Source organism: Daktulosphaira vitifoliae, unplaced genomic scaffold (genome assembly GCF_025091365.1).
Source record: "Daktulosphaira vitifoliae isolate Bord-2020 unplaced genomic scaffold, ASM2509136v1 Scaffold_1, whole genome shotgun sequence".
NCBI lineage: Eukaryota > Metazoa > Arthropoda > Insecta > Hemiptera > Phylloxeridae > Daktulosphaira > Daktulosphaira vitifoliae.
In genome coordinates this window covers 2765674-2776779 of record NW_026099572.1, presented here as the reverse complement: position 1 = coordinate 2776779, position 11106 = coordinate 2765674, and the positions used below count along the sequence as shown (strand labels likewise).

At 23.2% G+C, this 11106-nt stretch overlaps 1 protein-coding gene across 3 annotated transcripts; it reads left to right on the top strand.

Annotated features, from left to right (window-relative positions):
• Positions 1-1596: 1596 nt before the first annotated feature.
• LOC126910262 (arf-GAP with Rho-GAP domain, ANK repeat and PH domain-containing protein 2) lies at positions 1597-9625 on the top strand. 3 transcript variants are annotated; one of them, XM_050692667.1, is made up of 13 exons: positions 1645-1758; positions 2019-2164; positions 2563-4029; positions 5526-5709; positions 5771-5888; positions 6005-6226; positions 6808-7211; positions 7296-7538; positions 7613-7858; positions 7926-8045; positions 8112-8194; positions 8252-8293; positions 9468-9625. In XM_050692667.1, the coding sequence occupies exons 3-13, from the start codon at positions 2570-2572 to the stop codon at positions 9604-9606; spliced, it is 3261 nt and encodes a 1086-aa protein (XP_050548624.1). In that variant the 5' UTR covers positions 1645-1758; positions 2019-2164; positions 2563-2569; the 3' UTR covers positions 9607-9625. The 3 variants fall into 3 exon arrangements, with proteins under 3 accessions (XP_050548625.1, XP_050548624.1, XP_050548626.1); XM_050692668.1 differs by lacking the exon at positions 2019-2164 and having other exon boundaries at positions 1597-1758; XM_050692669.1 differs by lacking the exons at positions 1645-1758; positions 2019-2164 and adding an exon at positions 2352-2453.
• Positions 9626-11106: the final 1481 nt, after the last annotated feature.

Sequence of the window (11106 nt, the reverse complement as noted above, 5' to 3'; positions counted from 1 at the left end):
ATAATGACCGTATCAATAGTGTCCTAAATACTTTTTTACTATAATATTTGAGAAAGGCATAGATCAAAGAGGGGCGATCCACTTATTGTCCCCCATATAACCGTAACTATAGACCTTTCAAAATTGGAATTTCCCTCATTTTAAAAAATGAGTTTTTTTTTATAAAGAAATTAAATGATAAAAATTGGAAAAATTATGTTATTTCACTTTAAAATACGCTTCCTGTCAAAGTTTTTCATGATAAACTTATTCTCGACTTTAAATATGTATGCTATTGTACAATTAAGTAATAATAACTATTGTCAAATAATTTTTATATTATATTAATCTAAATGTTAAATATCAATTATACTTCACATTTAAATTTTGCTTGTGGTGATAAATTGTTTTTTTTTTCAAGACATTACTAAAGTGATTTTTGTAAAATAGAATTAAGCCAAAAAAATAAATTTATGTTATAAGTATAAAATATGTAAAGAAATTGTTTATCCATTTGTGATATCAAGAGTGAGATTACCCTACTGAATCAAAAGTAATAGAAGAAATTTAGAAAAAAAAACTTTCATAACAATTGCTTTAACTAATTTAATTTCAGACAACAAATTTAAAAAAGCTAATTACTTCTTTATTTTACAATGAGTACAATTTGACATTAATGTAAAATAACTTGCCCTTAAAAAAAAATAGTTTTATAGGTGTCAATAAGAAGAGGTATAACCCTTTAAAACTTCCCATAACCCGGTCCCCACCACAAATTAGAAAAATTATAAATATTGTTATGTAATATTTTAAAAATATTTTATTACAATAATGTATTATTGAAACAAATGAAATAAAAGTACATTTGAAATATGATTTTGTCTTTTTTTGTGGGGGATGAAAGAAAACCCTTTTATTCTGATTTACATTGGTTTCGAAAATCATAGGTAGAAGGGCTTGGTTTTCTCAGGTAATTGATAAAATTATGTTTTGTTATACAGGGTGTTCAGTAAATAAGGAAACGAATTTCTATTGTACTCATTGTTTGTAACAATTTAACTGTTTCCTAACTTACTGAACACTCTGTATAAACAAATTTAGAGAAGCGGAAAAATACATATGTATTGAAAAGATTATATTATTTTCTTTTTAATTGGCCTATTAAATCAAATGAATAAAAACGTTATTTTAGTTACTCCTATGCTGTAAATATGATTTACCTTAGCCATCGCAATATGAAGTAACGGTACTGTTTTTTGGTTTATTTGTTTTTTACCATCATACTTTTAGTATAATTCAATATTAACATAATTATTATTATTTTATCTATACTATACTTCATATAATAAACTAAAAGCTGTATATGAAAAGGATGGATGTTGCTCTCTACCCAAGCGTAAAAATTTTACTTATAATTGTATAAAGTTGCAATATGTCCAAATGCAGTTTCATACGTAGCAAGCAAAATCTATACGTTAACAATCAGAGACAACAGTCGTTTTTCTACTGACGATTTAAATTGTTAAAATGTTATGATATTATCACAGTCTTAAATAATTTAGTCTGTGTTATTATTATGAAACTGTTGATAATATAATTTTGATTACGTGTTTAATATTAAGTAATATCAACAGGTGTTTTGTTTTGTGATAATTGATAACAGTAATAAAATAATAATACAATGATTAAGCCTTCTATCTATACTTTGTAAATTTATCTGATCCACAACTGTTGACTCACAAACTTTTTAATTCTATCGGAGATAATTTCATATTCGAGGTAATTATTAAATATCAAAATAATATGACGCAGTTGATATACTTTAAATTATTTTTTTGTTTAGTTAGTTAAAATTATTAAAAGATAGAATAATATTATTTTCTATTTATTAATATTATTAGTACTTGTTATGATTTCACATCCTTTTAAAGACTTAATGATTTAACTATTTTTATCTTCTAAATTAATTATTATTTTACTTTAAAAATCAAACTAAATTTGCATTGTAATATTTTTTTGTTTTTTATTTAATTGGACAGTTATTTAATACATAATACATATATATTTCTGATGAGTTATAAGTTAACATTATTATATGTATAAGATCTTGGTATAGTTTATAATGTTAAAAGGAAATCAATGAATTTATAGTCATGGAGTGTGATTAATGTTTAAACAATTTCAGGTAAGACTCAGAATTCGTATTATAAAAACAGTATTATACTTTAGTAATATTAAAATATTTAGAGATCTAATGGTTTTTGTTTGGTAATAATATTTATTTAAATTTATTAATGTGAACTAGCTATTTTTTTTAGTTAAATATTTTTATATAACCTTTTCACATCATAATAATTTAGTTTCTGTTCTAGGAATTATATTTATCGGTTTCATAAAAATTGTTTGCTTTTTTAGTCATAATTGATAAAGAAGAAATTCTTTCTTTGTCTATTCTCAGAGTTTTTAGCATTATAGTAGGTTTATTTTTGTTTGTAGTGTACATAATGCATTTTAATATAATTGCTAATGAAACAATCTATATTAATGTGTAGTTAATTCTTGTAATTTATTTTTATTTTGTAGATGAATAATGGAGAATACCAATTATTATCCTATACCACCTCCCAGAACTACCAAATCAAATGAATGTTTAAAAAAAAAACCAGTTCCATTACCACGAAAGAATGTTAATAATAGCAAATTAAATAGTTATAGAGACAGTTCATATTCAATAATCAAAGAAGAAGTTAATAGTTTGTATAGAAAACATATTAAACCTGAAATAAAAATGTCTTCAGATAATGTTCAAGATAGAAAAAAAGCAGTTATTGAAAATACTAAAAATGTCGGTATTCGTATTGAGAAATCATTTCGAAGTTTGTTACCAAAACCTGCTCGGCGTCATACAATAAGCCAAACATTTGAAGAATACAAATCAGATATTGTGAGTGAATCTTCAGTTGAAGATAATGATATATTTTCTTCTATTAGTTTTGATTCACCTATACCATTAGATAGTAGCTCAGAACGTTCATTTAGTATTTATAATGCAGAATCTGATATTTATGGATCTCAGCCACCAAATTTCCCCCCTCCTCCTTTACCTAAAGATTTATTGTATGATCAAGTACTAACATCTAGCAATTCTAGCAGTCAATGTGGTTCTTATACAAATGAAAATATATACGAACTAATTTCAATTAGTCAAGCTAAATCATCTAAAAATATGCCATATGAAAACTGGAATTATGTCAATAAATTCCAAACATTAAGTACAGATGATTTAAGCAGTAATGATGCTGAATTTACTTGCAAAAAATCAGATAAAAACTCAAAGGAATTATCTTCAGAAAACATATCAAACATAGAAAATAATAACTATGATAATAATATTGTTATGTTCGAATTTGATCCTTTACACGATGGTAATGATTCAGTTTCTAAAATTAAAATTGAAAATGAAGACTGTGTATTGTTAAAAGAAATTGATGAAATATTATATTCTTCTAACCAATATTCCATTGATGACAAAAGTTTAAGTGATTATGAATTAAACAATTTTGTTGATGATTTAAATACAATACCAGAACCTCCAGAACGTGTAGACTCTATTGTAGACTGTGGTAGCTCTAAATTGAAAGAAAACTATGAAGTAAATCCAAATACTATAGAAACTGCGTTTAAGACTGAATTACAAGAAGAGCCAATCTATGAAAAATCAAGAAAAAACTCAATAAAAAATTGGCTTAATATGAAACATACTGTTAAGAAAGTAACTGAAGGATCATCTGATTCTGTACGCAAAATACGTCTGAAGTTAAAACCTATAGAAGTTAATAAAAAGGAAGAATCTGTTGTTATTCAATCTAATATTTTTCATAATGGCACATTATTTATATGCTTAAATGAAAAATCAAAAGATTTACAAAAAAATTGGTGTCAAATTGCAGGGAATTACTTAAAATATTCAAAAAATAAAGGTCAAATTGAAAATTCAATTTTGTTAACTACCATTTCAAGTATTCAAATTATAAATGAAATAAAACAAAGGTATTTTATAATAATTTTTTAATTTTAAATGTAATTTTTATCATTATAGGTTTAAATGGTTTCGAATAAATTATTTAAATGTCATAATTAAAACATTGACACAATTAATATTTTTACTAATAAAGAACACGTAAAAACAACAACTAGATGATTATTTTAATACTAGCCACTCAATTTCTCCAACTTTTTTTACGAATATGTTTTTTTTAGCTATCGTTAATTACATATATATTTCTAATTATTTGTTATAAAAATTTTTTTATGTTCATCTCTTATGTATTATAGGAGTTCCAATTTTGTCTTTTTAAAATGGTATTATATATATTTGATTAGATTATAAAAAGAAAATGATTTAATTAAGAAAATGACAAGATTACAACAAACAGTTTTTCTAAAGATATTTACAATTTTGCACCTAGACAGAAGGAGGAGAGAGGCCATGAAATAACTAATGATAAAAATAGCAATATTCTTGATTCACCTCCATTCTATATTTTAAAATGCTAATAATTTCCAAACTATTATTTCAACAGTTGTATTGGCTAGTTATTTCTTAATTAAATAATCTTCTATTTTATAAGCTAGTTGAATAAAAAAATAAAGTCTATACCCCTATAAAGCATACGTGATGAACATAATAAATATTTTCTAACAAATTATTAAAAATATTTGTGTAATTTACAAAATCTAAAAAAAATTTTAATGGCTAAGATTAAAAGATTAAATATTATTACTATAAATTAAACTATATTATTTTTTACTATTCTTTTCTAAAGTTTCAAATTTTTGACTTAATATACATGTATTATAAACAAGAGATTACAGGTAGGTAATTGTTTTTTTACTATGTAATTATTTGTTGATGCATAGCATTGCATTTATTGTCAATTATGATTTTTTCAATAAAAATGCTTTCTGTATTGTCAGTTGGTGTATTTATAAACTCACAACAATGTGCATTATTACCATATTTTAAACATTTAAAACTTTAAAATTTTATATCTAATTAATGAATAAAGTTATATAAAAATTCAAGCCCTGTTTACTCTTAAAGTAGAAACTCAAATATTTTATTAAATTCAAAATATGTGTTCCTATTTAAAAAAACAAAGTTGATGCCTTACAAGGGATAAGAGATGAACTTCAAAAATATTCCATAGTTAATAATTTAAGAATAATATATAACTAAAAGTAACCAAAAAAAAAAAAAAATATTTTTAAAATTATTTTTATTCTGTTAGTAATTAAGTGGTTCATAATAAAAAAAATCACTCTGTACAATAAAAATATTTCATTGTGCATAATTATTTTCAAAATATTGATGTGATTTAAAAAAAAAAACTGTTTTATGTTTATAATATAAATATAATATTTTTATTATTAAAACACTGCTCGGGATTTTATGGCCATTATTAATATAATATTTATAATTGTATTTATAATTGTATTTATTATTGGTTAAAATTGTAATTGAGTTTTATTAAATTTTGGTATAGTGATTTGGAAAACATATATTGTTTTAAAATTAATTTCTTGCCTCGAGTTCGTTCAGTTACGTTTGGTGCATTATCTACAACAGAAAGACGAGTTTGGATGCAAAAGTTTTTAGAAACTGTAACTTGCTTTTTTCCATCAATAATGTCTTCTGAATTTAGCCGTGCTGGCCGAACTACTTTAAAAGTAACAAATTATGAAAGTATACATTATTTGCTTTGTTTAATCAAAAAAATTTAAAATTAAGGAAGGTATTAATAGTGAATGGATTCAGTCATGGATTTTATTGCATAATAGAAACCTTATTTATATCAACAACAATAATGAGCCAGAGTTAGTTGATCTGAGAAAAGTCAGAAACGTAGGTTAGTGGTTTAAAATTATTTTTTAAAAATTTTATTCTATTTGTAAAATTTTCTTATTTATCTTAAAACTATTTTAGTGTTATTTTTAAATATACCTTTAATATTATTTTTTTTAGTTGCAAATGTAGATAATGACTTACAATCTACTGTATTGTTCTTGGATTATGTAACAAAATCAATTTATATGTGTTTTGAAGGAGAGTTAGAAGTTATAATGTGGCAACAAACTATAAAAGCAGAGACAGTTAATACTACTCCTCATTTAATAGACCAGCAACTTAACAAAGATCAAGTTCCTGTAATAGTAGACAAATGTGTTAATTTTATTTATACTCATGGTATATATATATATATATATATTATAATCTTTACTTATAGTATACATTTAAATAAGTTATTAGTTCAATCTGTAACACATATATCTTAAAACTATAAACTATGATAAACTATACATTATTACATATTGGTTACTTTTTTTTTTTTTTACTTTCATGATTATTTCATACTTTTTGAATCACAAAAAAATATTCAGCATATATTAACTAGCATGTATGATATATAGTATATATTAATTTTTTTTAATATCAAAATTATTTTGAAACATGTTCAATAACTTCATGATTATATTATATTTTTATTTTTTGTAGTAATGTTGAACTTAATAATAGATTATAGTGGTTTATAGATAGGTGTTTTATATAAAAGTAGTATTTAAGGTTTTATTATTTTTATTTTTTGGATAATATAAATAATTATTTAAAATATTTATTAAGAGGTGGTTAATTTTTTTGTTATATCTTCTCATTTGTACATATATTTATCTCGAAATTTTAATTTTAAAATAACTGTTTGATTTTTTTTTTCTTGGAATTAATATACTTATGATTGGATGTAACTTGATAATTTAAAACATTTACAGGCTGTTTATCAGAGGGTGTTTATAGAAGAAGTGGATCATGTTCAAATGCTACTAAGCTCTTATCAGAATTTAGAAAAGATGCTTGGGCTGTTCAATTAAGTCATCAAGAATATTCAGAATATGATGTAGCAAGTGTATTAAAGCGATTCTTTAGAGATTTACCAGAACCTTTACTTACAACAGAACTTCACACACATTTTTGTAATGCAGTAAGATTAAACTGTGAAGAAAGTGAAAAAGTTATACTTTATAGAAGTTTATTGGAACGTTTAGCACCCATAAATTATGTTACTACTCGAAAACTGATGGGCCATTTGTATTATATTCAACAACAAAGTGATAAAAACTTAATGACTGTACAAAATTTAGCTTCAATATGGGGTCCAACTTTGATGCACTTGGAAGTATGTTATTTACATTTAAATAAATTAAAATTGTTTTTTATTTCTATGTTTTTATAAAATTTATAGTTAAATAATAATTTTTAGAATAATGACTCGCAGAACTGGTCAAAAACTGAATCAGAAGTTGTGAATGACTTGATTTTGCTTTATCCCAAATTGTTTCATGTAGAGGATGATGAAATTAAACGAGAAGATAGAATTTTAGAAGCATTAAAATATTACCACTTAGCAAGTGGAAATACAATTAAACCCTCAAAACCTTCTGGTGATCTAAAAATATGGATTTATCTTGGTTCTAAAGATGGTGGAAATTGTGTTAATGTTACTGTAAGATTTTTAAAATTGTGCTAATTTTATTTTAGATTTTGTGAAATTAATATTGTATTTTTTTTTTTTTTTAGTTGAATCCCAGTAAAACAGCTGAAATGGTATGTAAAGAGTTAGCTAATAAAATGGGTGTATGTGCAGGATACTTGCTAGGGTTACAAGAAGTAGTTTGTAATGGATCATTGATTCGTCCAATACACCATTCAGAATTTTTATTGGACATAGTATTACGTTGGGCTTATTGGGATATAAAATATAGACGAGACAATTATATAATTTGTCTTCAACCTAATTCATTACTTATTGAAATTATGCCATTTGTAAGAATGAATATCTATATTAAGTATATACAATTTTAAAAAGTTTTTCAAAAATCTTTTTTTTTAGACAAAAGAACCTGTAACAATTTCATCAGAGTTAAAATTTGCTGATCAAAAAAATAGATCATTTAAATCCTATTTGTTTGAAATAAATGAGGGAAAATTACTGTGTTATAAAGACAAATCTGTAATCATTTTTATCAGAATTATTTTGAGGTTATTGTTTTGTTATTTAAATAATAAATATTTTTAGGGTTCTTCTATTTTGTATGAGTGGAATATTAAAAGTTTAATTTGGTATATTGGTTTTGTACCCAAAAGAAATCCCCATACAAGGTAATTTTTATAATCATTTTAATTTGTTCAGTTGATAAATTGATTTTATTTTTGTAGGTGGTGTATTACATTTATATTAAAAGATGACCCTACTACTATGTAAGTTCAATTATTTAAATTTTTTTTGTAGTACTGTTACAGACAGATTACTCATCCTTTACAAACATAAATGTCTCCACCAGACTACAATAAGCTTTTCTGCTAGGATCCCACTAGTTGGCTATGGTGTTCTTAAACGGTGTTACGTTGATCCTATATAACTTATATCCCACTACAAGAGCTGTTTATGGTTTCATAATCAATAAAATATAAACTTTCTATTAACAACGATAACAAGTTCTTTTATAAATATTATGTATAATTATAATCTGACTGAATCTCAAAGACTGTTGGCTGGTAATTCAAGTGAGGTGAGTCAACGGTGTCAACTGTATACAGAACTCCATTAATAATAATTATTATAATAATCTCAATAACGATAAGTCAAGTTAATGTATGAGTTATGAATTGCTATGAGAGTAGTAAAATGTCAACTGGCTTTAACATGTTTCGAATTAATTATATAAATATGGTTCTGTTTACACTCGCACAAGGTAGTAGCAAAACTAGTACATAAATCAAGGCGGTGCTAAAATTGTGTAAAGCACACAGCGAGGCTCTGCCTCCAAACCCTCTAATTTAACACAATATATATGGCTGTATATTTAAACTAATGATTGTGGTTGATTAGTAGCGTAATATTGATATGTCCTACTATACGCAAAATAAAGTTTTTATTTGCTATTATAAAGTACTTCAAGATAAGAAAAAAAATTATATATTAAAAAACTGATGATAAATTTTTATAAATACAAGTATCTAGTTGAAATTACAGATATTTAAATTCAGGAAAGTTACTAGAGCCTGCAAGTACTAAAATAAAGTGTGTAATTGCACTTCTAGTAGAAAGAATGTTTATGCTGATTAGGTACTAGTATAGTCATAAAGTGTTAATGTTTGTGAAGGTCGTGTAATCTATTTGTTACAGTACTTCAATAACTATAAAAAATGTAGAGAAAATATTTTTTTAATTGTATAATATCATGTTGAAATTTATAAATTCAATTTAACAAATTCTTATTGAAATATTCCTTAGACTTCATTTTTATTCAATTATTTAATGCATTAATAGAACTAGATATTTTGTTATGTTTTATGGCTATTAAAGAAAATATATCATATTTATAATTTAATAAATCAATATTTTAGCTTAAATGAATTCTTGTACTTTTAGTTCAAGGGAAAATTTTGGTTTTTCAATTGCTGGTACTACAAAAGAAGATCATCTTCGATGGATGGCAGCATTACTTATTGCCGAATATGGAGTTAATAATGTGTCACCACCAGTTTCCATTAATCTTCTTGATTGTTGAAGAATTCAATGTTTATGAAGTTTTTCATGTATGCATGATAATATAATTTTACTAAAACTTGGTACTTAGATCGTTGTTAATAAAACTTTATTTGAATTTTAATTATTTTCAATAACAATTTAGTTTCAAATTTTATCTTTATTATAAAATGAAATCTTTTTTATTTTTCATTAGATGATATTATTAATTATTTGACTGAAGTATAACTATATAAAGCTTTGAAATGCATAAATTTTTCAAAAAAATATTACATTTAGTATTCTACCAGTGTTGCCAATGTATAACGATCTCATAGATTTCTGATAAATATAATTTTTCAAGTATAAAACATTAAAATAAGTTAAAATAAAAAATAACTTCAAATTAACCAGATGGTAAATTTTATCTATATTTTTTAAAACTATTCTAATGATGATTTATAATGAGTTTGATGTATGGTTACATTACTTTTTAAAATTCTTAAATATTCAATTTAGTTTGATAAATAATAACAATAAAAATATAGAGTATTTTAATATTAATAGATATTTATTATTTTGCAAAAAACATATGCTTATGTACAGAATTTTGATTTAAAAGCATTTTTTTTTCAATTCCTTCCATTAATATTATATTAATATAATCAGTTAAAATTCTAAGTTCAATCCATTGTTTATATTATACTTATTATTATTTTGTATGAATATATTATTTTAATTGGTAAATTTTACATAAAAAAGTTATCTTAAACTATTAAAAAAATCATTAAATTATTAATAACTCATTTTTTATTTAAGTCAACTTCAAGCATTCGTTTTGTGGATTTTTGTTGTGATTATAGTTGTATAAGTTATACTTTATATTGATATTAACTTTTAAGTATTTATTTGATTAAAAACAAATTGTTAAATGAGACAAAATTTTATTGGTGTTATTTAATAGCTAATAAATTACTCTAATTATTAATGTAGTTTTTATGTACTAAAGACTATATTTTGTTGTTATTACCAAGAATAACAAATAATTGATATACTCTAAAAATTATTGTACTATAAATTACTAGTGTAATTATTTTTTGTAATAATATTAATATTTTATACAAATATGTGAAAATAATATTTGTTTTATTTTTTTAGAATAAGTGTTGTTTTAATGTTAATTGTTGAAAATATTTTGTTTATTTTATTTTATTAATTACCAATTTTTTTAATAAAATATATATATATATACATCTATATTTTATGACATCTAATTATCTGAATAAATAAAAAATTAAGTATTAGTTATTTTTTCTAGATCTCTGTAAATTAGAAGATAAGAAATAGGATTGAATAATCCAATGGTGTATTTAGAATGAGTTTCCTATATCAGAAAAATTGACTCAGGAAAATTTGAATATTCCACTATTATATACTTATTTTTAACTTATCGAGATTTTATTTTTACAAGAATTATAGTTTAATACATTTTAAATACTGAAGATTAAATAGATTCATTTGAATAATATGTGCACCCTAGAAA

What these genes read in the sequence shown, in the direction of transcription:
- LOC126910262 (XM_050692668.1), top strand. Translation starts at nt 2,570, where the DNA reads ATGGAGAATACCAATTATTATCCTATACCACCTCCCAGAACTACCAAA. An exon ending in TAATTTTATTTATACTCATG is followed by an intron (nt 6,227 to 6,807) that starts GTATATATATAT and finishes AAACATTTACAG; the next exon opens with GCTGTTTATCAGAGGGTGTT. An exon ending in TGTGTTATAAAGACAAATCT is followed by an intron (nt 8,046 to 8,111) that starts GTAATCATTTTT and finishes AAATATTTTTAG; the next exon opens with GGTTCTTCTATTTTGTATGA.